This window comes from Melozone crissalis, unplaced genomic scaffold (assembly GCF_028551555.1).
Source record: "Melozone crissalis strain CALT ecotype California unplaced genomic scaffold, PUWL_Pcris_2 ptg000016l_1, whole genome shotgun sequence".
Taxonomy (NCBI): Eukaryota; Metazoa; Chordata; class Aves; order Passeriformes; family Passerellidae; genus Melozone; species Melozone crissalis.
In genome coordinates this window covers 28,411,291-28,438,809 of record NW_026535794.1, presented here as the reverse complement: position 1 = coordinate 28,438,809, position 27,519 = coordinate 28,411,291, and the positions used below count along the sequence as shown (strand labels likewise).

Sequence of the window (27,519 nt, the reverse complement as noted above, 5' to 3'; positions counted from 1 at the left end):
GCTAGATGCAGTGGAAGCACTCCCTACAATACGTCAGAGAGAGGAAGATCAGTTTGGCATATAGAATACTGGTTTTTGTAACTTTATTTTAAATGAAATTACATTCAGATACAGCCCAGCTATATTAGCAGACGTTTAAATAAATGTTTAAAGCTAACTCCTATAATTAATCTCTTAGCTTCACAATTCTTTTGGCATTGATATTATGAGCTCAGACTAAATTAGCTCTTTTGCATTACCCTGATTTAAAATCCCAAGCATATTAAAAATAAAAAAATGTCTAAAATTTCACTTTCCAAACTAACTTATATAATAAAAAAAGAATAATAAAACTGCTGAAATGCTGTCATTAAAAAGCCACACCAGTATGATTTACAGCTGTACAAATTGTTGTTTAAAACAAGCATTACTGGATAAGTGATCAAAGCAGCACTAAAGATCTGAAGAAGTTTTCCCACTGCCCTTAAACAGATTTTCTTCTGGCTAAGTTACAAATAAAAGCCACTTTGAAAACATACTTTTAAATTCACCAGAATAAAAAAAAGCTCCAGTAAGTGTGCCTGAGAGAAAAGAGAAGGCCATATTCTATGGTTCATACTCACATTCCATATTCCCAGAAATGCTACCGACACCAGGGGTTTCCCTGCTTTTGACATGCTTGATATTTGTCTAACACCTGCAGATAAAATTAGAAAGACATCCTGCACCTGGCAAGGTGAACAGTCTGCATGCTGAAGAAGAACTGAGCACTGCTGAGTAAGGCAACGGAGGTGAAGAATGGCTTAAGAGCTATCTGGTTAAGGCAGAGGATGTGCTTTCAAAGCTGTTACTTCTGCTTCCACTTCAAAGCACTAGTGCACTACACCGTGGTTAAGAGCTTTAGTTAAAAAGACCTGGTGGAGCTGGAGCTGGTTCAGAGATAAATCTAAAGGAATTCATTACAATACTCTAGACTGCCCCTCAAAAATAACTTTGTCAATTTTGTATTCTGACAGTATTCAGTCTAAAGCTCCACACATATATGTATTAACAGGGTAAACAAACATGTTAAGCACAGCTTTCTCCAAATATCCATCCATTATTTGGCCCCTGTGAGCTACAACTCCCACTGTGGATCAGGCATTATCTGGAACTTTCAATGAGTGCAGCAATATGTGGGCCTAATAATTAAATCAGGTGCAGTCTTTGTTTGAAATGGATAGTTTTATTTCTCTCTCAAGCCAAATTCTGCACACTATTATTTTGACCTTAATGTAAAGGAATTTCTGTGGCATTAGTTTGGATTTTTAAGTGAAGACAGAATTTGGTCCATTTTAGCACATTAAAATAAACTGATCCACAGCTTCTCTTTAAAAGAATCAGGAGATTAAAGAAAATGTATTTCTTTCTTTTATGATTAAAGATTGGTAGCATTTTCTGTATTTACTACTAGAAGAGCCCCACTCACCCCATTTGGCCAGTTTACAATTATCATTTATCCTTCCCAGTGCTAAGAATTTCTAGGTTATTCACAGAAATACATCAAAGCTCAGGAAAGTGTAACAACAGATGCATCATGTTGTTGCATAAGCTTATGCTTAAAAATACTAGAAAGTAGCTGGGCTCTGGTCATTCTTTGGCTTGAAGCTGGAGTCTCCTTGGAGAGATCAGTTCTTCCATCTGTTAGAGTCCCAGGCCAGGAACCAGCCTGTGAATGTGGGGGGTTCATGCCCTTGCTTCACAATGACAATGGGGGTGCCCTTATCTCTGCCAGAAGGATCTGTTTCAATATAGCGTTTGGCTAAAAACAGAGAGGAAATAACACATGGAATGATTAGTTAATTCCTTTGGTATAAAAAATACATTAAAAGCCACAGTGAAAGAACACAGGGCTGCTATAATACAGTATTTGATTAATTATTTCAAAGGCAACGAGATGATCAGGTAAAGGCTGATTTTTCCCAGCTGGCACTGAAGGAATTTTCCATGAAGTTGAAACAGAGGGATTGCTTTTCTGAACAGTTTGCTGCCATACAGCTGGGCTTTGGCTCTTAAACAGGAGAAAGCATTTGCTGGTGCTGTAAGGATGCACAAGCTTCGTTCCCAATTTGTCCCTGTAAAGCCAGTGAGTGGAGTTTCCCTTGATGACATCTCAACATGACACCAATACATATGGAAACGCAGCCAGGTAACCCCAGCTGCTCCAGGGAAACACATGCAAGGGTTTTCAGCATGAACTTTGTCAGAATAGCTCAGCAATATTAAGTCACACCAGGGATGACGTGATTTTGCAAGGAGGTGTGTGCCATGTGTTGTCTTGATTTGTTCTGTTTGTTCTGTAATTGGAATTTCCTCCTACAAATGTAACTGAGCGAAGGGTGGCACTGTAAGGACTTGCTGGCTATCCTTTCTCTAGATACATTATTGAGGGTGCAGGTCAGTAGGGACCTCCTTTTAAATTCCTTCTTCTTCAGTGCAGTTACTTTTCATAGAGCTCTCCTACATATAATTTAAAAAGCTCTGCAGCCCAATAATGCTATCTTGATTTATTTTATCCTTCATAAACTTACAGAGTTTTAAATGGTCATTTAAAGGTGAAAGTAGTCATCTTGTGTATTAAATTCTAATAAGCTCAGCAACACTTTGAGACACTGTAAACATAACTAGATTTCTTCTACATCGTATTTTCCTCTTCGTTAAGTAATATTTATGCTACTTCACTCAGAAATCTGCCAAATTGATTTGATTTACCTGATTTCACAGATTCCTGTCGCTCAGTTTCATTAGCATCCTTCCCAATCCAGATGAAAACCTGCAAATAGAGGAAAAAGATAACTCCCCAGGCACTATAAGGATGTTATGTACAGCTGGTAAAGTACAAAATAGTTGATTCCTCTAGGAGAAAGAATATATGCTATGAAAAGACCACAAAGGTACAGAACTCTCACAAACCACACTGATGGTTTTTTTCTCCCTTGTGAGCAAGTGTAGTTATGCCCTCTGAAATCTCTCTGCTCTCCAAGACACTGGAAGGCCAGACCTTTATTCAGTCTGATGAAAGGATCTCTAATTACCTTTAAAATGAAATTTCTCTTTGGGTGTAGGTAGCAATACTGTCTCTGGTTTGAGCTCTGTGTGCATATAAACATTTGTGCCCTGTGACATGTGCTACCCTAGGTGACTGCTAGATAGCCAGCTGAAAAACCCAGCAACCAGAGCCTTGATCTGCAATCCCCCACACACTTTTTTATTTCTCTCCAGGATTTGCTTGGAAACCAGCTACACATCCCAAGACTTCTTATCTGAGTTGGTGCGTCCCAACTACTTTCCATCCAGCTCTTCCCCACCACCCCCCATTACTCCTTTTCACATGAACCATGGACATTCCTTCTTATTTCCAAAAACTTCAGCCTTTTGTTCCTTAAGGGTTAGACTGAAGAAGACAAATAGGGTGTGGGCCTTCTCCTCTTTCCTTCCAAGAGGAGAGGAAGGGTAGAGAGAATATACTGTGAGAAACAGATGTGTTCTCTAAATCTGCAGTGAGTTTTCCTGTCATTCACAAAGGTTTCTCCATTTTCAGTTTTCAGTGAACTGAGTAATGATGGAGATTGTTTCTGTCATCCTCCATTCACTTTCTAGTATAAAGAAATTTTTGTAAGGATCTATCTAGTGCTGGTCTATTTCTCTACTAGGACTTTTTGTAGGTGGCTTCTGCTACAAGGACGTAGTGGATTATAAATACATTTAATTAAATATTTTTTTTTAATTAATAAATTTTTGTGATGATGTCAAGAACACTAGTGAGAACCTTTCCAGAACGCAGCTGGGGCTTATACTCTTGCAGCCTCCATTGGTTTAAATAAGAAGTGCCTGCTGTGGTCTCACATGCTTGAAAATTCACTGGCATGTGTGAACACCAGCACATCATACAGCACATCATACAGCTCCTCTTGGTATAATTTAAAGAAAACAAAACAGCTTCCATTCAGTCAAGATGATTGTTCCTTCCATCTTACAAACTAAGTGATTAAGAATAAATTATCCTTGCTATCACAAAAAGCAGTCTTACACAACTCACCTGATCCCAAACATCCAGCAACATGACATCATCTTCAGCCAAATCATCCTGAGTGAATTCTCCTGGGACCTCTTCAATCTAAAAAGGATTATATGTTTTGAGGGTGTTTTTTTTTTGTTTTTAATGATTCATTAAGGCATACAATTTTGTAAAGACCTAACCTATTTTTACAATCTTAAGAGCAGAGGCTGATGAACAGTTCTTTTGGCTCCTAAAGGATCAAACCCTAAACTGATTTGATGACTGCATTAAGGGTGTTTCTCTGAAACAAAACAAATCACATAATGGCATGTCCTATAAAATCAGCTCTTGGATTTTCAGAATTGGTAAGATTTCCTCAGGAGAGGCAAAGATCTACATTATAATTGTCTACTATTGTTATGTTGGGACTGAGGTCTGCCAGAAGAAGGACACAGGGAAATTTGAACCTTGAGCCAACCAAGCTGATACATTCATGCAGCTTATATTCATTAATTAGGAAAAAATACTGCTTTGGCTTGCAGTGGGTGAGCTCAGAGATGAAATACACACCCAACCAAGCTTCCCAGTCACTTGACAATGGGACATTACAGTTGACTAAGCCATTAGTCCCCAGAGAAAAGGCAGACTGCTTGCTTCTTCCAAGGACATGCAGGAAGACAGAAAGCAGTTTAATATTATTCTGTACGAGAAGGAGAGATAATAATGTAGCTAATGGCTCCTACTTTTAAAGGATTGTCAAGGGTTTGGCTATGTGTGGTCATGCGGGAGTGCTAAAGGGATGATAACCAGATGGTGAAAAAGACATTCCTTTTCCCCACCCTGTGTTATGGGGGCCAGAAGGTCAGAGTCGTCCCACCTGCCTCTTCTGGGACCTCTAATGGTGGTGATTCAGTTACTAGAGAAAAGCTACAGGAAAGAGAGGATTTCACAGAATTTGGAGGGAATTTAAAATAAAAAGCAAATCCATAGCTCCCAGCAGACTACTGCAGAGAGTTTGGTTCCTATTACTGTATTTCCCAGAAGTATTTTAGAAACTTGTTAGAAGAATACACTTTCCTAGTCTCATAAGATTTTGAAGTCCTTATTAAAGGATCCTATTTGTTTTATCCCTCTCCAAATGACTGGGCTGTGCCTTAAGGAGACTGCCAGCTATGTCCCCTACCTAAAAATGAGTGTGTCCTTGCCAACTGGTGACACAGCATTGCCCTCCAGAATAGGGTAAGTAATTAAGCCTGAATCACAGACTTAATACCCAGCACATAGCTCTGGGCACTTCTGCCAGGGAAGTAGGTCTTCCTACCTCCTTGAACACAGGCCAATACCTTAAAGGCATAATTACACATCTTAAATCTCTATGGAAAATATCAGATAGCTAGGGATTTTTGGCAAGCAGCATTTTTTTTTCCTTGCCACCACTGTCAAACACGTAAGGGGCAAGGCACTGACCTGCTCTTTCTCAGCAAATTGATAGCAATCTGGTGATGCTCTGCAAGAATTAAATTGCTTTTGACTGGGGAAATTTTGCATCTGCACATCTCTGTTTCCAGGCTGGAGCAGGCTCTGGATGCAAACTTCTGCAGTAATAATTATTCTGTTCATCCATTGCATTTGGATGGCTTAAAGCATCAAATGTCCACTCTCTAGTGCTTGCCAATCCTGGCTAACTAAGCCAGAACCCCAAATTCATTCAATGACCCCTGATTTCCAAGGCAAAATATACCAGAAACTATATAATTAAACAGAAAGTATCCAAAATATACTCACAATAAATCTGCCTGTCTTATTAGAACAACCATACAAGCGAGGGGGATGATCTTCAGCCTTTGTCAAGAGTTGTGATGAAGTCTGGTATTTTTTTTTACCTCCAAGTGCTTTCCAGAATTCCTCTAAAATACATAATATACAATTTATCCATCAGCTGATTTAACATTTGGTATTTTAGTTTGCTAGATAGTATTTCAGAAATCCCTGAACAATCCCTTTTCTGTCTCAAAGATGAATGACTTTTCTTACAGTATTTCCTGCAGTTTGTCAAAATACCAGTATCAGTTGCATACCTAGGAAGAATCACAGAGTTATAGAATGGCCTGAGTTGGAAGGGACCTTAAAAATCATCTAGCTCCAATGCCCCTGCCATGGGCAGGGACATCTTTCAGTACATCAGGCTGCACCAAACTCCATCCAAACCCTCCTTAAACAGTTCCAGGGATGAGGCATCCGCCATTTCTCTGGGCAACCTGTTCCAGTGCCTCCCCACCCTCACAGTAAAGATTTTTTTCCCTAATATCTAATCTAAACCTACTGTATCCATGCGCTGTGTATTCTCAGCTGTCTATTAGCAGCCATGTGGCCTCATACAAACCTGGTTCCTGGCCTTCATTAATCTTTGCAGTCTGGCATTTGAGAACATTGGCAATGTACTGAGCTCCTTGTTCCTCTTCTTTATTTGCTCCTTTTCCTACCCACGTGTAGCCAGAGTTGTTTGGCAGTTTCAGAACAAAGACATCATTAGAGTTTAGTGATGCTGCGTCAACATCAACCTAGATAAAAAAAGAAATTGCTTTATTCTTCAAATCTTCAGATAATGTAATTACTATTTTGCATATTTATATAAAATGTGTAGACATGTTAATCTGCTATGCTTTTGGTCTTCAGTTCTTCCCTAGTTTTATACTGATACAAATTAGATTTAAGACAGGGAGCTGACTTGCAGGGCAGAACTTAGGACTGTTTGCAGTAGGAAAGACCATCTCAAAGGAGTTGCTGACGTCTTGCCTGTTCTTTGTGAGCTGACTGTTCACTGTGTGTATTCTTATGGCTCCTCTGAGCGATGCAGACTGATTCCAGCCAGCTACAGCATACTCTCTTTGGTTTATTGGATGGGTTCATCAAATAGAGCAGTGGGCTGGATCTGGAGTTCTGTGTTCCTATCAGATATGACTACCCAACAAGATTAGTCAGAGAAGCTCATGGCAGCTCTTTTATTTCCCACTGGGAATGGCTGCTTTACTTAGCAGGTGACCTTACCTCTGCAATCCTAGTAATGGATGCCAGGTTCCTGCGGATTTGGAAGAGTCGTGTTGGTGGAGCAGGTTTCTGACCTTCCCTCCTGGATGTCCCATCCTTGTAGACTATAAGTGGTTTGTTTTTGAACAAGCTCAGTAAATGTGCAGGCTCTTTACCTTGACTGACTCGGATCTGTAGATATGTAAAGAAATGCAATAAAAGAAACAAAAGGACACATGTCGTTATTTTTGGTCTTTGCTGAACAGCTATGGAGATCCTAGCCAACAATGCTAAGTATGTTAGCAAAAACGAGAAATGGCAAGCTGAAAAGATCTAAAAATATAGCTCCAGACATACAGAGTAGAGCATTTGTGAGATTTTTCTTTTTGTTAATCACAGTGACACAAAGATAAAATTCAAACTTCCAACATAATATTTAGCTGATTAAAATGGCTGCTATAAAAATCATTCATTTTCAAAAGAACTGTCATTTCATAGTGTTTTATAGAATGACTTAATTCTCCTGAAAAACTATCTTGGAAGTTTAGGTACCCTGTATTTAAGCAGAAGAGAATGGTTATTCATTTTATTCATTTCTATATGTATTTTATCTGCCAAGAGGATGAAAAAAGTATCATGAATTTCTCATCCAGAGTGTAACATGGATGATGAAAATGAACTTCCATTACAGATGTGAAAGATGCTACTGCGATCTAAAATAAAACACATTGAGCTATGAAGAATGATTATTTATAAGTTAATGTATGATTAAAGTTATTTGTATGCAACCATTTCGTTTTCCTTTATAACAGTACCACTGGCCAAGGTAGAGGGCTACAAATCCCTGTCTTCATTCCCAGAAAGAAAGGGAAAAAAGGGAACGAGACATGCTGTGTAGTCAGCAGAGGAGGAGAAATGGAGAGCCCCCAGTGAGGCCTGGGGCAGCTGAGAGCCGGGGTGCCCAGAGGAACAGCTGCAGCTGGGCAGAAACAAGTGCTTTTACTTATTTCACAGGTACACAGACTGCTGCAGTTGTCTGGTAAGGATAACCTAGGACACATATACACCTGTAACGGCCAAACTGCAGCAGGATTTTACAAAAGGGAAAACAAAAACCTCAAACCACAAAAAAACCCCCAAAAAACCAAAAACCAATCCAAATAAAAAACCCCGAATAACCCAAACAGCACAGAGAAACACATTCTTGCATGCCCAACGTTTTAACAGTCCCTTGTACTGTGGTGCCATCTAGTGACCACAGAAAATAGCACACTGAAAGCTTCCAAATAATGCTGATAGACATGTAAAACACTGTGTGATACACAGGTAATATATTGTGTCTGTTTGCATAAAAATGCACACATATACATACACATGTGCATATATATACACATATGGATATGTACACATATACATTCCTAAACCCATTGCAGGCTGAAAGTACTTTTAAGTATCATGTCTACTGCAGTGAAATGGATCTTCTTCAGCTTTAATAAAAACCCTTTTTAAGCACCTTATGATTGCAGCAGTAATATTGTTAACAATGGTAGAAATATTGTTATTACTTTAAGATTAACATTAGCCTTAGGTATGAGGCAGGACCACATTGGGCTGGACAAGGTCCAAATATAGAGCACTTGTTAGGAATAGTTCAAGCAGTAATTATCCAAAAGTGTTCTAATCCTTCCTTAGTATAATTCCAGTCAGAATCATAATTGATTAGTGGATAAAAGTTTGGGCTGCCAACTGAATTAACTCTACCTTGGTGGGTGGGGAAAGCCTTTTGCTTTTGTAATTAAGAAATGGGAATCACAGAATTATCTCCTGCTGCCTAGAAAATCTCTGCTTGTCCCTTGTCATCTCACAGCCCAAGCTTTTCTGTGAAAAGAGACCCCTCAGGTCTTCATCTATCTACCCCTTCTCAGTAGTGATAAAACAGAACACACCCAGTCAAGCTAAGGACTAGCTCATCAACTCAAACCCTTTAGTTGCCAGTGCCCTGTGCCTTGCTTTGCACACCCCATTTCTGCACATGAGGATGTGTATCCTGCTTTCATGGAGCTGCAAGCACTATGGGACAGAAAAACCCAAGTTGTGTTTCTCAACGAGGCAAGGAACAGCCAGACCCTGCTGCACAATTCCATCAGGATTTCCTCTTCTGTCTTTCATGTGGCTTTCAGTTCTCTCAGTTTCACGCCTCTAAAAGTCAGGTGTCTTGTCTGAGCTAAATATCACAACTTCCTCCACAATCAGAAGGAGACAGGGGAGGTCTCCCATGGCTATTGACTTGTCACACTCCATTTGGAGTGAGTTGCCCTGGACAGTCTTATCATTCAGTCTGCACTGAGATATGCACAGGGTCTGTGAGTCTTGGCAGGACTGGAACCTAATTTTAAAACAGTGCAAATCAAAGGAAAGCAAAGGCAGTTTTAGGTTCTGGCATATCTGTGTTCTTTTGGACAACTGCATACAGAAAGGACGATTCAAACGGGCAATCTCTGGCAACTTTAACAGGATCCCATGGTACTTTGCTTGATACAGACCTGAACAATTGGCATTTCCAGTCTTTAAATGCTAGCTCCTCCTTTCAATTCTCATCAAAATTTGCATGTATCACATGTTCTGCTGGGTTTTATCCACAAGAGACTAACCTGCACAGCCTCATCATTTAATGACCGATCCAGCTGAACAGTCAGAAATGCAGAAGCAGTCAGTTCATCTTTTGTAGCATGGGCTCCTTGCCTGAGGAAGACAAGGAGAAAGACAATGGTTAAATTTAGCTTCAAAGTAACCCAGAGCTTGTGCTGTAAGACAAACTCACAGTGAACAATCTTACATTTACATGTGTTCTACTCAAAAGGACATAAAGTCAACATAAAGTAATATCCACACACTGCAGGTCTGTGCAGAGGCAGCCAAACATACCACGTGTAGATGATCGTCCCTCTGGGGTAAGTGTAGAGGATAATGTAACAGTCACCCCCATAGAACTGCCCATATGTCTCAGGTCCCACAGGAACTCGGCCACTGCTTTCCACACGCCAGATCTGGGGAAACAGGGAAAGCACTGCAGATTGCTGAACTGCATCCTGAGACTCTTCACGAAGTGTGTTACTATCTTATCCCTTCAGCGTCCTTCCTGTTCCCAAGTGTTATTGAACACATACAGGGAGGATTATTCATGAAGTAGGTAAATACATCCTGAATTAATAAGGACCATCCACAAGGGGCTGCAACACACTTCTCTTTGTCGTGATGCTTTTTTCACACATGATCACTTCACAATGCCATGCTGAACTTTCTTAATATCTTACAGTGACAATATGACATGGCACAACATTATGATCCATCATAAAACTAACATATCATTTTGGAGAGGCACACTGCAGTCAGGCAACATGGTGTTTTGTAGATTTCTTCCTATTCCATTCACTACAGCCCAGTTCAGCTAACAACTGGCTGCTCAAGCCTATGGACCATCCCAAGTGGGAGCGTTTTCTAGATAATACACTGATGAGAGTGTAGGTATTCATCCCTTCTTTTTCTTCCAGAAGCCCAACATGTTATTTGCATGCATCAGGCAATGTTGATACAATGCTATGCCAGCCCTGTGTAGTCCAAAGATAGTCCTGAAGTGGGATATGAAAAGGTCTAGAAAGACTGTACAGTCATCTTTTTCTGTCTCTACCTTAGAGACACTCTAGGGACAAAGAAGGTTCTTCTAGAAACCAGACTGGATACCGACATACAGACATGGAATGGATTTCTGATTCCAAGCACAAGTCTTCCCATTCCAGATTTCAAGCTGATATAAGCCTGAAGTTTCTCCTTTAGACTAAGAATCTATTTAAAGTAAATATTTACAAGGTATTGTGTAAGGGGTAATATTTCTGGTGTTTGATTTGTCTTGATCACTTTCATAAGCACCAAAAGAACATTCCACTAATAGAGTGCTAATCTAAACAACAGAAAAAAAATTAAAACACAGAGTAGCAGTTTTGCCCATTACAAGTAGCAGAATACATTAGATAAGATAAAATTTATTACAACATGAAAATTACCTCTACTTTCCCTGAACCATCATCTACCATGTTATGCTGGGCAGCCATTTGTGGAGACTCATGTAACTTGGTAGCATCAAATTCAATCTGCTCAATTTTAGCCACTCTCTCTGTGACATAGACTTTGCCAAAGCCATTGCTTTGATCTTTATCCTTCCAGTCTTTGAAAAACTGTTTGAACATTGGTGTTTCACCTCCTTCGGGAAGGACTTGAATCTGAAATGAAGGAAGACACGTGAAACAGAAGGAAAACAGAGCTGACACAATTACCCAAACAGAAATTTTTCTAGATTATATGTGAAATATTGCCCTTATGTTTTATAAGGCACTAAAATTATTTTTTCTGATGACTTAAAAACAATGTGTTTAACAGAGCTCAAGCTCTCCTGGTATCACATCCACAAATAGATCGCACCTGTGTGTTGGCAGGATAATTCATCTGCTGTATGAATTGTTCAGCATTCTTCATGGCAGCTCTTCTCTCCTGAGGGTTAGCATTTTTGCCTGATTAAAACAGAAGGATAACAGTACATGGGAAAGGGCAATAAGCACACAGAACCTTTAAAAACAAGCAATCCTCAAGCCAGGTTCTCTTTGACATTGCTCTTCCCTCAGTCTTGAATGAACACAAATGCTGGACATAGCATGAGCAAGAAGATCCTTGTGAAGTTGAATGGCCAAAACAGTACTTTGATAGCTTTGGAAACAGTTAATTTAAAGGGAAAAAAACAGAAAGAGAGAAAAAGGGGGCATTTTGTTTTACTTAGTGTTTCTACAAAAATAAAAACTGGTTAATAATATCTGCTTGGCTTAAGGTACCCTGGGTCTTTTCTCTGACTTCCTTTGCTGGGCTGCAATATGGTCAATAAAGCTGAACTGCCTCCACTTCTTCAGGCAGTGCAAAAGAGTAAAAGAAACTCCTGTTTTGTCTGGCTGGGTTTTGCAATTTACCCATTTCCCTATCCACTGCTCCTAACACTGTTCAGCCTAGCTCAGTGTTAGATGAAGCCTCTGTGGGATTGACACTGTCCACAGGGTCTGTGTCCCAGCAGGCTGCAGGGGCTGCATTCCAAAGACTCACAGTCTAATCAGGTGCTCTGATCAGGTATTCAGTTGTATCCCATTTTGAAGGAGACCATTACCGAGGTAATTCACACTTCTCAGCTTAGGCCTGAAGGTTTCCTGCAGAGATGATAGCTGCAGCCTCCCGTGCAAGGGGGAGACTCACAGCCTAATGGGGGTTTTCCACACATTATTTTTACCAGCAATAGCAAAGTGAGGATACCTAAATAATATTTTATTTATTTTATGCCTGACCCTGTTGGCTTGGTTCTTCTAGGAGCTGTCATATAGAACGACAATTGGGCATCGGGCAGACAGACAGACAGAAGCCATCTGAGCAAAATGCTCCCCAATGTTTTCAAACAAAATGCTTACAATGCCTCCTGGACTGACTTGAGAGACTTGAAAAACGCCTCAAGTAATTATTTAGTGTTGCACATGGTAAAACAAAATAAAAATTCCAAAGAATAATTAATAAGCTGCCTCAGACAAAAAAAAATAAATACTCAACACTGGATTGAAGGGCAGCACTACAGCAATCCAGGTGTCAAGACCTAATTCCACAATAGCAGTATTCTTCCCCAGGGAAACATTCAGACAAAGCAATTGCCAACTGATGATACCTCAGAGAAATATTTGCAAGAAAAAAAGAGATATTAAATTATTTGCAAGCTTATGCTTTTAGTTTATGCCCTGGACACGCACCTTTCAATTTCACAGCTCTGTGGAGTGACCTATCCAAATGGAATGTTCAGTGTCCAGATTTTGTCCCAGAAGATAGAGATTTGATGACAGTATACAGAACTCATAGAATTATTTATATTTGCTTTGTACTTGTTATTTAGATAAGCATTTCATCACCCAATCTTACAAATATTTCAAAAATAGGGTTCTTAGACAAGACTCGGTCTTGAGGTCCTTACACAAGTGAGCAATCCTTGTCCACAGCCCATAGCAGGGAAGGGCTGTGTGCAGGGTACAGTGTCCAGCCAGTATTAAATTCTTGCTAGTGTCCCAAGGGTGTTGTGCCAGCTCCTTAGGGATCTCTGCATAGCTTCTGCATGTGCAGTACAAGTGACCTCTCACCTTTCCACACAAAGATCTTCCTGGCAGCACCGTTGTCCAAAATGAAGCACTCCTCAGACAAAAGCATAGCCATAGAGAAGGGGTTTTCCTCTGCTACCAAGGACACCTTCATGGATCCACTCGCATCTGACACCTAAGAAAACAGTAATTTCAAATTTAGATCAACTCTGGCTTTTATAGACAAATTAATTTCTGAAATTAGTATAAAAATCAGCTGCCATTCCTATATAACTGGCAATATGGAATTTGTGTACTGCTGGGAAGTAGGCTAATGATTATTATTTTTTGTTTCAGTTCATTTTACATCCAATAGAGGGAGATGTAGTGCTAATTTTAGGGAGTTAGATCCTTGCCTCGCAGTTTCTTAAAATGAATCCTTTTTTCTCATCCACTGGAATAGTCTCTGCTGCCAAGCAACTCACACTGAAGCCAAAGGTACATGCACATGCTGAACAACAGCATTTGGAACCATAATAAAATAGTCCTACACTGACACTAACAGGTGAATTACCTACATTTATAATCTGCTGTTCTTTAATTGGAAACTAATGTATGACCTGTTTCAGAATCTGCTTTGTAACCTCTACCACCACTGTAAGTTCATGTAGACCTTTAAAACTTTTTAAAAATCACTCCTGTATAGCTGAAAAGACCAGTTATTACTAGTGAAAATAGATTATTACTATTGTAATTACTTTTCTATCCGTCTTTATTTCCTTTCATAATTAAATATGAATTTTAAACACATCATTGTATCTTGCGTTTTATATTATGGAAGTACAAAGAGGAAATTACCACTGCACACAACAAGTAAAAATCAATCATCGTACCAACTTTGAGGGCTCACCACAGACCTGTCTCCTGCCTTTGACACTCACTGTTGTACTGCAACACATTTAAATCCAGCTAACAGAGCTCTGTTAGCAGAACCTGTGTACTTACACTAATTTATCAGATATCCATAGAAATTTCAGAGAGTTTTCAGGATTCAAAAAATCACTTTCCCTTCTCTAGTTATGTTTGACTTCAATGCTCCTGATCATATATATATATATATGCAGGCCTTCTTCTTTTGTTCTCCATTTTTGTTCCCTTAAACCTCTGCTATGAAGAGAAACATACACCAGACTTTTGGCATGAAAGGAATAATTAATGTGAACTAAACACAGCACACAGACAAGTATGACTACAAGAGGCTTTGTAACAATGATCACCTTGTACAGGCTTCCTGTAAACCCCACATACACCTGTGGGAAGTGGAAAAATCATGTGAGAGGCAGGGAGAGAGGTGGCTCTGTCCTGTGGTCTGTGTGGTGGTGCAGAGCTGCAGAGGGAATGACATGTCAGTGTGCCACTTGCTAGCCAAATCCTCCTCAAGTGATGATGGGGAAAGGAATAAGGTTATAGATATACAGAATGTAAAGAAACTTTTAATCTCTGCTAAGAATAACTTAAGTTATATATGACTACTGAAAGTCTCCCTGTTAAAATTAAGAAGAGAGGATGATTTAAGAGCAGTTAACTCTTCTTTGACCTGCACTGCGTGGTTCATAGGCCATGCTTCACTTCTTTCTTGAGTATAAAGAAATGTAATCCATTTTTTCCCCTCAAATTACCTGGACTATCTTAATTGACATCCTTTGAGAAACTTGTCCATTGGCTGCAAATAAACTGAAACAAGAGCAGTTCTGTAAATGAAGCCAGAACTCCATTTATGAGGAAGGAATGAATAAAAGCATGACTACTGTTGAGCATACCTAATTTTAAGTAAATAAATACACAACTTACCATATATAGTTTAGCACTTTTCCTGTTTGTGACATCAGCCAGCTCATCATCATCATCACCACACTCAGGAAGCTCTGGCTTGTTCCCTAAAACCTGGATAAGAGAATAACAAATTCAATGCAGAGAGAGAGTAGGTGCTAGAGCATAAATATCTGTACACTAATGTATTGTTGCAGAAATCAAATAATTGGGACCACTTTTATATATAAGGCAATCTAAAACCAAACTCATAACTAACACAAACATAGAGATAGTTTTTAAAATCTGTGTCAGATCTCCAGTAACTTTATACCTACATGATGTCTTTTCCTCAGGTCAATTTGCTGGTTGTCTATGCACTACAAAATACACACAGAAAGGTGTATGTGATCCAATTCTATGTGTGTGTTTACTTGTCTGTCTTCCTTTTTTCTTCCCAGTAACTTCTGAACTGTTGTTAAGCACATCTTATAATTTTTGGAATGACATACCTCTTAAAATGTTTAACAATACTAAAATTAAAACTGACAGGACAAAATATATTAGCTGAAATTTTAAAGTAATTCAATTAGCAATATAAAATATCATATGATGAGTTCATTAATCTTAAAAGTTACAGATTCTTAATCCCATTTTAAGGCAAAAATTTAGCTAGGATCTTAAAAATAATTTATGGTGTAAGAAAAACATTTTCTTGCTCTACCACTAGAAAATCAATTTTAACTACTGGGGCAGTTTTACACTATGGGCAATATTATAACAACTATCACTATAAGAAATTTACAGAGGTTTATCAAGAATATTGTAGGTCAGGTAGTCATTATTAAGTCCTAGTTACCCTTTCTTGATGATCTTTCCCTAATGACCCATATATGTGGGACAGATCCAAAGGTTACATACAGAATATTATGGATTCCTATGAAATTATGTCCCAGAGTGAAGGTAGTAATTGATATGTCTGAGAGACTAAATATTAACATAAAGTACAAGGGCAGTGCCAGCCTCCCTGTGAACTTGTGCAGTATCTGTATAAAATGCTGTGCAATATAATGTGGAGCCACGGGAAAAAGCCTTGTAAATATTTGATAACAGGGAAGCCCAATAAAGCATACAGCTGCAAACAATTTGGAAAGAAAAACAATACAGAATAAATATTTAATATAAATCTGCCATCTGTGGAGTTTTCTTACCTGGTACAGTCAGTAAAATAAAATAAAATGAAAATAGCCTTTTCATATGTGCTTGTTGCAGTTTAAGCTAGAAAATTTTATCTGCAACTCACTGAAGACAAGAAAGCAATGTCCTGTTTAAGAAAGATGTTGCCCATAGCTCTTCAGTAGCTCTCAGTCAGCATTTCCTGAATTTATACTACATGGCTGCAGATTTACTGCTCTATAGGCCAAGCTGGCCTCCATGTCCACAACAGAGTGCCTCTGTGCTGGTGAACAGCTAGAACAGAAGGGCATATGCAGTTTACTGGCACTAGGTTTTTAAAAATGTTTCCCTCCCTGTCTTTGTAATGCCAGGGTCACAAAACTGCCAAATAACAAGCATACATCTTTACCTGAACAGACACTGAACAAGTTCAAGGGTTCTGTAACATTTGACTTTCAGTAACCAGTAAGAAGGTAAAAGAATCCTGTTAAGAAAACTCTCAGAAGTTTGCACTCACTAGTACTGTTTAATTAGGCATTTACAGCAAAAGAAAAAAAAAACCCCAAACCCCCAAAAAACCTCCAAAACAAACAAACAAAAGACACAAAAATCCCCACAAAAATGTTGGCTTCTGACACAGTGAAAGTCAGTGTTTTCCCTTGCTGTGCCTATACAATACCTGGGGCACCACAATTATTTTGCAGCATCTTTTTAAGTCATGCATGTTGAATACAAAATCCCTTTTTTTCTTTTAACTGTGCAAGTGTCATTCTGAATATTCCAAAGCAAATAGTGCCTGTTGGTGTTTGTGAAGGCACCTTGACAGAAGCAGCTTCCATTTACAGCAAGGTCTGGGTGCTGCATTCTGGCGGCAATTAAAGTAAGCAGTTATATTTTATTTAAAAATTGGGTTTTAAATTTGGGCCCAGCACAGGTTAGATTGCTGGCCTGACCTGTTGCTGTCTTAAAACCAAATGCAGAAATGTTTTTCTGAAGTAGATAGAGAATTGTAGTCAAACTCTGATCTTAGGAAATCTCAATTCATGCGTACTACCACAAGGAGAGGGGTTAGAATCCCCTTTGTGCAGGTGCAGTTATAGACAGGAAACATTCTGGTTCCAGGGAAACCCCTCCACAACTCATTACACAGCAGCTTCTCCGGCCAAAGACAGCTTCTCTGCCTAACTTCTCTAGCCTTGTACTTCAGCACAGGCAAACAGAAAACACAAATTATTAATTTCTGTAATTCTTTTTCTCAGAAGAGCCCAAAAACAAATGGAGAAGGGCCTTGAGAGCATCCCCTTCCCCTGCATTTTAAGTCACAGTTGCTTGTAGATCCTGGCATTGTGGTGACGCTTGTTAAGAAGGACACGACGTGCTTCTCCTACCACCAGGTAAGAAAAGGTAGGACTTGTGAGGAGGGCTGTGCAGCCAACACAGCTGTCAGAAAATGCCTTGAGCTGAATCACTGGTGGTATCTGCATGTGTTGGTATCAGAACCAGAAGATGATACAGGGTTAAATGACCTAAGACCTGTGAAGGCATCAATTATGAAGACATGTAGCATACATACATATAAATATATACTCACTATATGAAGTGGTATTGTATGAAATACATATAGTCAGTACACATCTGTATTGCTAGGAACAGTTTATGCAGCTTCCAACATGTATTTGCTGCCGGTTTGACTTACAGGCTGGAGGATGAGACAGATCATGAAAGGAAAAATTCTATACTTAAACACAAAGCATGAAAAAATGTCAAAATAATGCTCTTTCCCAAAGAAATGCCTTCCAGAGAAGTTGTCTTTACTCCTCCTAAGGCACACTGCCATGCTATGGCTCCATATGTCTGCATGTTACGAAAATTAATATTTTTATCAGTAAGATTACAACAGTATTGAAACAACAGCTAACTGCCATGCTGAAACTGGGTTGTATCCTTACATAAGGACCTGCTGGCTGAGTTGTAGCTCTCTGGGGCACCTCCCTTTTTACAGATAATTCTCATGTGATGGATCAAAAAGAAAACAAATCACTCCAGCTGAGACTGCAGTCATAGGCTCCCAAAACTTTGCAGCAAGGTACCCCAATGAAATTATTTATACCAACAGACCATTTGAAGGACACTGGGTCTTCTGATGCTTATATACATACACTCTTAGTTTCACACAAATCCTATGGCAGTGATTTACACAGGACTGTGTTCATAGAATCCCTTCTGCACAGCCAGGCTGTGACACTGTATGGCCCAGTGCACTGACAGACCCAGGCTGGCTCTCCTGCATGATTTGAGGTGTAAGACCCTGACTCACAAACATGCCAAGGACTCAGACCCAAAAATCCACCCTACACACCTGGAAACAGCAATGCTCTCTTGGGTACACACAAGACAGCCTAGGCACACTGCTCCCCAGATGTCCAACCATCCTGGCAAACTTCCAACCTTAAATCTCATAAATGCACAGTTGGACACAAAGACATTGAAACCACTTTTTAAGTCATCATTATTATTATGTTTATCATACTATCAGCAACAACAATATAAAGAGTAATCAGGAGCCCTGAAAGCATATCCATGCCCCACCTTCTTCATTCTTTGGGCTTAGCATTGTTTTAGCAGAAGTATTCATTAACTCCATAGCTTTAGATCTTGTCTGAAGGCATATAACAGGAAGTCAGTCTGCATTAATCTTAAAATGTTGGGGTTTTTAAGGTCTGTTAGACTTCTGTGTTGACACTCTTAGGTTAATACAAGACTACCATTATGCAAACCAACAGAACATCAGTTCCTCTACAATTGCCCAAGTTCACTTGTGGTAAATGCAATGCAGCTTATCCTGCCTGCAAAACCTGTTCCATATTTGCATGTGCACAAGCTCTTCTCTGTAAATATCTGCACCCCCTGAGATAAGGGCAAAATACTGAGCCAATGCTTCTACTCAGAAGTGAAACTCCACCCTTAAAAAAAGAACAGAAGAAATACAGACAACAAGTTTTTAATTTGAAGGAACGTGACAAGGTAAATAATTAAAGTCATTAAAAGAAATTTGGCAGGTATTTATAACTGGAGAAGCCAGCTCTGCATCATAAAATAGTTGATATTGATTTAATGGGAGCAAGAAGTTTAAGGAGTTCAGTGAGGCTGAAAATCCACCTAGGAAAACAATACCTGAACTGCATGTCAAGCGAAGGTCAATTAAGAAAGAAAACCAGTTTTATACAGTTTAACCTGTGCACACTAGCATTATGTTTGATTTTCTTCTTCATATACACACTTTGGGTTAGGTTTCTGGGCCTGAAACTGAACTGTTTGTTGTGATTGTGATCCCGAAGATCAAATCTAAAAACCACTCAAACTCCCACCTTTATATGCTAAGACCAATAGAAAGAAAAGCAAGAAATTGACACAGCTTAGAGCTGCCTAAAAGACATTTTATTACTTAATACTTTTGGAAAAGAGTCAGGGTAATAGCTCATCATTTACTTTTCTGTATGCTTTGACACAAGCAAAGTATATCCTGCTCCCCAAATTCAAGGTACACGTGTAGGTTGTGACAGAGAATAAAGCCACTGTGCAGGACTACAGGTCTGAAAAACAGACACAGAATGAACTGATTAGTAGATAAAGGTTTAGATTTTTATTAACCTTCAAAGCAGAGAAGAATATTACAAGGAATATCTCTCTGAAATAAGTATTCTCTCAAATATGTACTTGAGCAGGAAAAAAATCAGAGAAAGGAAGGGATGAACATGATGCAGGCTGGTAACCACCTGGCCGACCCTGGGTACCAGCACAGGGGATCATCAGGCAAAGGTGGCTTCAGGGCTTCTCTGCTAAAGTGAACAGCCACACCTTAACTTCTAATTGTTTCGCATTACTGGTTCGTCTGACAGAGCACAACCACTGCTGAGGATATTCTGGACCAGACAAAAATTACTTTTGATATTTGTCAGATAATGAATAACCAAATAGGATTATTTTACTGGTTATTGTAACCTGGAACTCTTCCCATCAATTTGAACAAATACTCATTGTCTTACAAAATTTCCAACAGGAAAAACTTATCCCTTCACTGAACTGCTCACAGGGTTTCTGCCTCAAATGGCCTCTCAGTAGCAATTCCAGCAACAGATCTCATTACATGCTCACCTTGAGCAGGCAACCTCCCATCCTCCTGAACACAGATTGCAAGTAAGATGGAAACAGCCATAATGCACTGAGAAGTGGACAAAAGGATGGCTTATGTTAACAAATAGTTCTGGCATGCTGTTAGTTTCTGGGCATTTACCATGAAATTTATCAAAAGGACTTTCTGGCATTAAGGTCTAAATCTGATCTGTGGGACTTCAGATTGATATTAAACAGCAAAACACATCAGCTGCTCATGGCACTTTTGATGCATAAATTATGGCCTTCATTTTTAGCCAGTTTTTGTTGTCTCAGGAATTTCAAATGCAAATCATAATTTTTTCACAGCTCTGTGCTTAACTGTCTAAAAATAGAGCATTAGGCTTTGGCAGCTTTTAATAAAATATTTGCAACTTTGCATATCTGTCTGGGATAATTTGAATATAAAGTCTTTATTCACATGATAAGAATATTCTAACATTAATTGTCTGTTCTGTGAAACTGGCCATGGATAACATGTTCACAAAAAGGTGTCTAGATCAGTCTTGAGAGTAAAAATTTGATTTTTTTTTTTTTTTTGATAGTTTGACTGCAAGGTAAAACAGGCTGCTTTCTGTCCTGCTGGGACTGCACAGCTGGCAGTACCTAAGCTAGTTATTTATCTGAAGAATGGGCGTGCATGAAATGAGGAAACCCCCAGCCTACATTATCTTCAAATATCTGGCTTTTAGGATGCCTCCAAGATGAACAGTGATCCCATGCCAAAAGAAACCAGGAGGGTGAAAGGCAGTAACTGTGAAATGCAGCAGTCTTTTTCCAAGCATCACTGCTGCTGAATGAACACAGAAAATTGAGCTGTTCAGCACCTGCCTACCTGCAGCATAATTAAAAATAATCTAGTCAATCACTTCTACATCTTTTTGCATTTATACTAATTCTTTCTACCTAAATTTTTAATCTCACTGCTTTGTTAACATCATCCTGATACCATAAGTAGCATTAAATATGGGACCCAAAGCCTGCAGACACTCACACGTGTACTTGAGCTGCCCATTTTTTCTGCTTTATTTACCTCATAAATTGAGGTACACACTGAAGCCTTTGCAGCTTTGCAGATCTCTTTGAAGGCCTTGTGGATAAAATATCTTATGTGCTACGTGACAGTGCATGCTTATGTGTTGGGTAATAATGAAATAAATCAGTAACTAATGCCAACAGGGAGTCTCAGCCATAAAGAACATTTATCTGACAAAATCCACAACACTCCCAGCTTTTCATTCTTTAAGTGCCTCCAGTTTTGCAGCTGGTCCCAAGGCTGTGGCTGGACCATACCAATATGGGAGTGAAAAAGGAGTGTGGCAAGCACTCCATGAAGCTGGAGCTGGAGGCAGCAGCCCACGACTGGCAGGCAGAGACCCTGCATGGAAATCAGTGTTCCCAGGGGATGCACAGCAGCTGTGACACATCAGGGTGAGCAGAGGAGCTGCAGAAAGGCATTTCAGCACTTACACCATGAGAGGGGAAGGTGGGAAAAGCCACTCAGGGCATTGGAATATTGGAGTGCAATGCTGGTTGTATTCACAAGCTCAGCATTTCCAGCCCTATGCAGCAAGCAGACCAGATATGCCAGGGCATCCTCCCTGGTATGACACCAAACTCTTTGGTCCAAGACAGAGCACAGACTGGACTCAAATGTTTAAGAAAGCAATTCAGAGAGTATTTTGACAGATATTCTCTAATGACTCCTGCTGATGCTTGAAATAAATTAAATATTTATTAGCACAGAGAGAGCAAGAATGTTCCTTTCACCTGGTTGTCTAGGAGATATATCCTGCTTAGCTCTTTGAAAATAATTTCCTCCTGCTAGTTCAGGAGCCCTTCACTAACTGATTTATGTCTTTAAGTTCCTACACATCCTAAAATTCTGTGTAAAGGAGCCAAAATGTTCAGCTATGATTTACAGTTCTTCAGCACTAGAAGCTGCAGCACTCATTACTGCAGTATTTAAATCTTAATTTACCTACCTTTTATTTTTAAAGGTAAAGCCAGACTGTATCACAGCCATAAGCAGTTGTGTAAGCAGAAGACCTGGCCCTAACAGCTTGTTCTGTGGTACCTGCAATAATTATATTTACAGATTTCCTCAGCATCACACACTGTGGTGGTGAAAATAATGAACTGATCCCCCAACACATGGGATGCTTTCTTCCATACAGCTGTGCTTCACTTTGGCCCAAAGAGAGAATTCTTATTCCAGTTTTACGTGGCCTGGGCAGGAAACAGCAATCTGTGCACATGTGGAGCTCTTTTAAAAAAACCCAACAAAACAACCTGCAAAGTTTTTCTCCCTAAGCCCTTCCTGCACTACAGAACTTTCACTAAGGAAAATTCAAAGGCAGCCTTGCACACAGATCCCAGCTGCTCTGCAAGGGGCTGGGAGGAGACCAAAAAATAAATTAAAAAAAAAAATACCCCTTCAAGTGCATTTCTGTTAGGGAGATGCAGGATCCCAGGAAGAAACTATCTCAGAGCTTTTTATACAGCAAAGGAAATCTACCAATCTACTCTTTCAGGTCTTCTCCATGAAATTCCCCTGTTGCAAGGAAGTCCCTTGAAATAAGAGCTAACAATCCCATGTGGAGATAAGTGCTAACATCTCTTGTCTTTGGCCTTCTCTTAATTATGCTCATTTAATAAGTGAAAATTATAGTACTTTTTCACCAAGAGATTTCTTGATAGTATAGCACAGAAAGGAAAAAAAGCCATTACAAACTCTATTCATATTCTAACATGTAATTATAAGATTATAATTGATTTATGTGGTAGGCCTGCGAGCTACAGCTGCTAAAGAAGGAAACATAACAAAGATGAGTGGTTTTCTCACCCACAAGAATGCAAATGAGACACATTTGATCATAAGCACTTCCAGGAAATCATTAGGATTTTAGGAATTCCCTAGAATACCTAGTTTGGAAGCAACTTTCCTAGTGTAAAAAATTAGGTTTTCAACTACCTGCTAGTAGAGCTGTTCATAAAGAATTTAGCTCATGCCATGCAGTATGATACACCTGAATATTTTCTTTTCTGAAATTAAACTTCTAATGCAGGCACTGAAATCCGTATTTAGAGACTTAGAAGCCTGGCTTACAGATGTGTTTGCCATCTGCAGCTCCTATTCAGTTCTCTGTCATTTAAGTACCTGGCTTCAGGCAGCCAAGACTGAAAACTGCAGCTTGAGGAATATTATGGGCAACTCCCAACATTTAGGAAGATTCTCCTTACCAGCCTCTGCCATTCTCTGGCCAAACCCCTCTTGATATTCTACATGGATCTGGGAAAAACGCTGGGCCAAATGCTCAGCTGGTCCAAAGCAGCTAAGCTGTACTGGAATCCAGGCCATGCAAGTTTTGTCTGAGTATGAGTCATGTGATTTAGTCATTTAAATGCAAATTTGTATCAAGGAAAGGGACTGTCCTTAATGAAGGAGACAGGCTCCATTGCTGTAAAGAACACAGAACTCCTGGTTCTGACAGTTTGAAACTGGCACCCTGAAGGGCAAGGGGTTTGCACTTCGTACCCACTTTCACAGCCCATCATAAAGCTTAATTAAACACTGGAATGCTTGGTAAACTGCCACTCCTCACACTGAGCAGGTGTTGCTATGAGAGGTGCACAGTCATGTGTAAGATTTTTACCCCTGCAGGTTTATTCCCCTGGACTATTTTGGGTTGTATCCAACAAACTGATCAAACTGACAGGACCCAAATTCTTGCTGGCACCTACCTATGCCCAAAATCACTCCAGTGAAGCAGCATATTTGTGTTCCTGAGGGGTAAATTTGACCCATAGTTTCAAAGCAGCCTGAGAAAGCTGTCTGTTCATTTGAGTAGCCAATGCAACTACTAATAGGAACTACAGCTAGTAGTTCTGCTATTTCCTGTGCATTAGCTTTCTTAAGTCTTTGTATTCTCAGGAAAATGTAGTTGGACTTGCCTCTGTTACTGAGCCTTGGCACTGGGGTCTGGTACAACTTCCACTGTCCTCACCCCTCTCTCAGTGCATTCATTTTCCTTTGTACATGACTGTTCAATACTGCCTCTACCCTGGGACTGAAATTCATTTCTTGTATTTATTTCACAAAATTCCTTAGAATAATGTCTATTTTTTTCCAGCTGTCTCAATTTAGATGATAACAGGCAACTTTGCTTTACCTATTTCCAAAGCCATAGATGGGGCTTCATTACTTTTCATATTGGGCATTTTTTTTTGGTTGTGAACAGGTCAGGCTGGGCCCTGACAGTTACATGCATTCAGAGCTCATGAGCATTTGATTAAAACTGTGTACAAGCTACACAATGAAACAATTGTTTAATCCCTAACAAATGCCTGGAGTTTGTAGTCCACAAAAAGTTAGAATAGAATATTATTCTAAAAAGTTATCCCTCTTCCTCCTCTTGCACCATCCATCCCACTGCTCCTTCACTCCTCTGTATACAAAACAAACAAACCTCCCCTTAGCATGACTCAAGTCCACCAAATACAACCAAAAGCAAGGGAACAAGAAGGAACACAAATGTTGAGAGTGGCAAGAGCAGTTTTTGCTTTTGCAGAGCTGTGATGACAGATCCTGCTCCTGCTGGCTCTGGGGAAGGAGCAGGCACCAAAGCAGTACCTTCCCCAGTGGGGCACATGCTGCTCTTCCAGCCTTACGTAAAGATCCATGTGCCAGGGCCAGGGACTGCAGGAACCTGCACAGCTCCTTCAGAGCAACAGGTCCTGGCACTCTCACACCCACCACATGTCAAGGCAAGCATCACTTTTTTCCCCAGCGCTACCTCACTGTGCTCCATGCTGTCCTTAGAAATGATCTTTGGTTTATAAAAAATAATTTTTAGGGGCTTGAATTTAATAAGAAAGGAAGAAGTGATCCTGCTTTTCTCCCTATATGGGCAGACATCTATCCAATTAATTTAAGGGTTACTGGAACTTCAGGTTTTCAACATGTTTGCATTATTTGGGTCTTTAGAGTCTAGAGCCTCTGTAACTTGCATTTGCAATGCAATCTCTTTATTGTCTGGGCTCTTGGGATTCTCTCCACAGGGCTGAGTTAGCACTGAATAGTGCTGCCAGTCCCTTCCCAGCTACAAAGGTAGGAAGGTGTGACTGGCTGTAACATGATCACATCATTCACCTGTAGTATTTATTCACACCACAGGCAAAAACAATCGTCACTGGATACAATTGCACTCAGCAATTCTCACGATTAATCATTGCTTAGGGGCTTTAAAGAAAGAGCAGGGAGGAGAAAGGCTGCTTTCCCAGCAAGGAGGAAGAGCTTCTCCCTGTTGCTCGGTATTTACACCAGCTGAATCTTTACACAAGTATTTTACGAGAGGTTTGGACCCACCTGTTGTGAGGGCTCTAGAATGCTCACAAAAACAGGCACGTGACAACTGCAAATGCTGAGTAAATAAAAGTGGCAGACCTTCATGTTTAAAGGCAGAGGAGTGATTCCAAAGATGCATACTAACAAGATGATTCATTTTCTTGTGGTTTTGAACCTCAGCTGTCATATTTTTCAGGTTTCATTTTTTTCAATCATGAAAATCAACAACCTTTACAAAACCACAACAAAACATCTCAGCAGCAAAACCCACAGCAATCATATAGTACCAAGAGTTGCAGTTTTAAGGGAGTCATGTGTAAGGGAACAGTAAATTCTATGAATCAGACAGGCTCAGAGAAAACAGAAGCATCTTGAAAAGTGTTAGCTGAACATGACATATTAAGTAGAGGGGGCAGATGCAGGCTTGACACTTAGTTTAGGTAGAACTCAGTCTATCCTACTTTTTCATTGGCTCTCATACCCTGCAGGCTGACACAGCTGCCCAACACACTTGAAATGAACCACAGGGAGATGAGTCCATGTAGACAGAAAGTACGATCAACATAAACATATTTTAGGGTGCCTAATATTTCAAATTACACAAATAGAGGAAAACTGATATATTAATACTTTCTCCTCCCTTCTACTTCATCTCTAGAGTTATGGTACCAGATCGAGGGATTGCTGCACAACAAATGGAGGATTGGATGCTTTGCATCTTTCCCTTGAGTGACTCAGAACTGAATGTTTCTATGCTTCCTGCATTACTGCAAGCACCTTCAGCTTGCTGGCTGATTAGACATCTTCACAAATACACTAATTTCTGATTCCTTGTTTTCTAGTTTGCCATTACACCACAATATTAAATAACAAGATTATGGGAAACTTTAAAATACAGCTTCTCCAATTTTCTCCTCTCTTCAAAATTAGAGCAGAGATTCCAACTAGAAGAAGAAAATTGCCTGTCCTGAGCATGGCTGCCAATTACTTTGGCCGCTCTCAGTCCTCAGTGACCTCTTGGGCAACTAAAAGCAGTGCTGTGAGACCTCTGCTTACCACTGCAAGCAGTGAGAAGGATAAATATTAGTGTCAGCACAGGCAGCAGCTACCAAATTGTGTCATGCATTGCTAAGATCTGTTTTTGGACTGGTTCCATGAAGGTCAAAAAAATTCCTGAAACACTATTCAAACATTCAAGCGTAAGATTCAGCAGAACGGGTAACTATTCAGCTGTTTACATGTGAAAATCAGAGCAGAGTTGGCATCTGGTGATTTTTTTTAATCTTCTGTTGAGACTGGTGACCAATCACAGTAACAGCAGCAATTTGTCTAAGGTGGTCTCTTTCTCTTTTAATTTTCCAGGGTAGCAACCCAATACAACACTGCTTCTTTAAACCTGCCAGTCACTACCTCACCTAAACCCAGCACCTAAAGCCAGATTTATGTATCTGGCTTCACCCTCCAAACATGGAGGTGAAGCCAGATAACAAATATCTCTGATGTGCACAGAAATCTTCGGCCTTGTCTCCACAGTCAGAGTTCCAGTGATCCCTGAAGCATCTTCTGAGAAGTTCTGCACATCCACTGCAAGTCTGAGCTTCCCAGACCTGCTGTGTTTCTAGAGTGCAAGCACAGGATGGTCACTGTGTGGCCTGTGGTGGCAGATGAATAGGGGCTTGCTGCTGTCAAAACTACTCACATGCCCAGCTTCTAGCAATGCCCCTTTCCCAGGGTGAACGAGCTGTGTCTTGCTGGTCTGCCACAGCAATTCATCCAGTCCCGCAGCAGCTCCAGACAGTTCTCTCCCATGAGCAAATTCGAGC

The 27,519-nt window shown here is 39.9% G+C and overlaps 1 protein-coding gene across 3 annotated transcripts in view; it reads right to left on the bottom strand.

The window, feature by feature from the left end:
• The window catches only part of SCIN (scinderin), a 68,339-nt gene continuing 40,820 nt past the window's right edge, over positions 1–27,519 (bottom strand). For all 3 annotated transcript variants that reach the window (XM_054273350.1, XM_054273349.1, XM_054273348.1), the window contains 12 exons: positions 15,043–15,135; positions 13,255–13,387; positions 11,522–11,610; positions 11,107–11,322; positions 9,971–10,092; positions 9,697–9,787; positions 7,067–7,237; positions 6,402–6,579; positions 5,804–5,925; positions 4,058–4,135; positions 2,731–2,791; positions 1–1,780 (listed from right to left, as the gene is read on the bottom strand). In XM_054273350.1, coding sequence (XP_054129325.1) covers positions 1,647–1,780; positions 2,731–2,791; positions 4,058–4,135; positions 5,804–5,925; positions 6,402–6,579; positions 7,067–7,237; positions 9,697–9,787; positions 9,971–10,092; positions 11,107–11,322; positions 11,522–11,610; positions 13,255–13,387; positions 15,043–15,135 — 1,488 coding nt within the window. In that variant the 3' untranslated portion in view covers positions 1–1,646. The remainder of the gene's footprint in view (positions 1,781–2,730; positions 2,792–4,057; positions 4,136–5,803; positions 5,926–6,401; positions 6,580–7,066; positions 7,238–9,696; positions 9,788–9,970; positions 10,093–11,106; positions 11,323–11,521; positions 11,611–13,254; positions 13,388–15,042; positions 15,136–27,519) is intronic.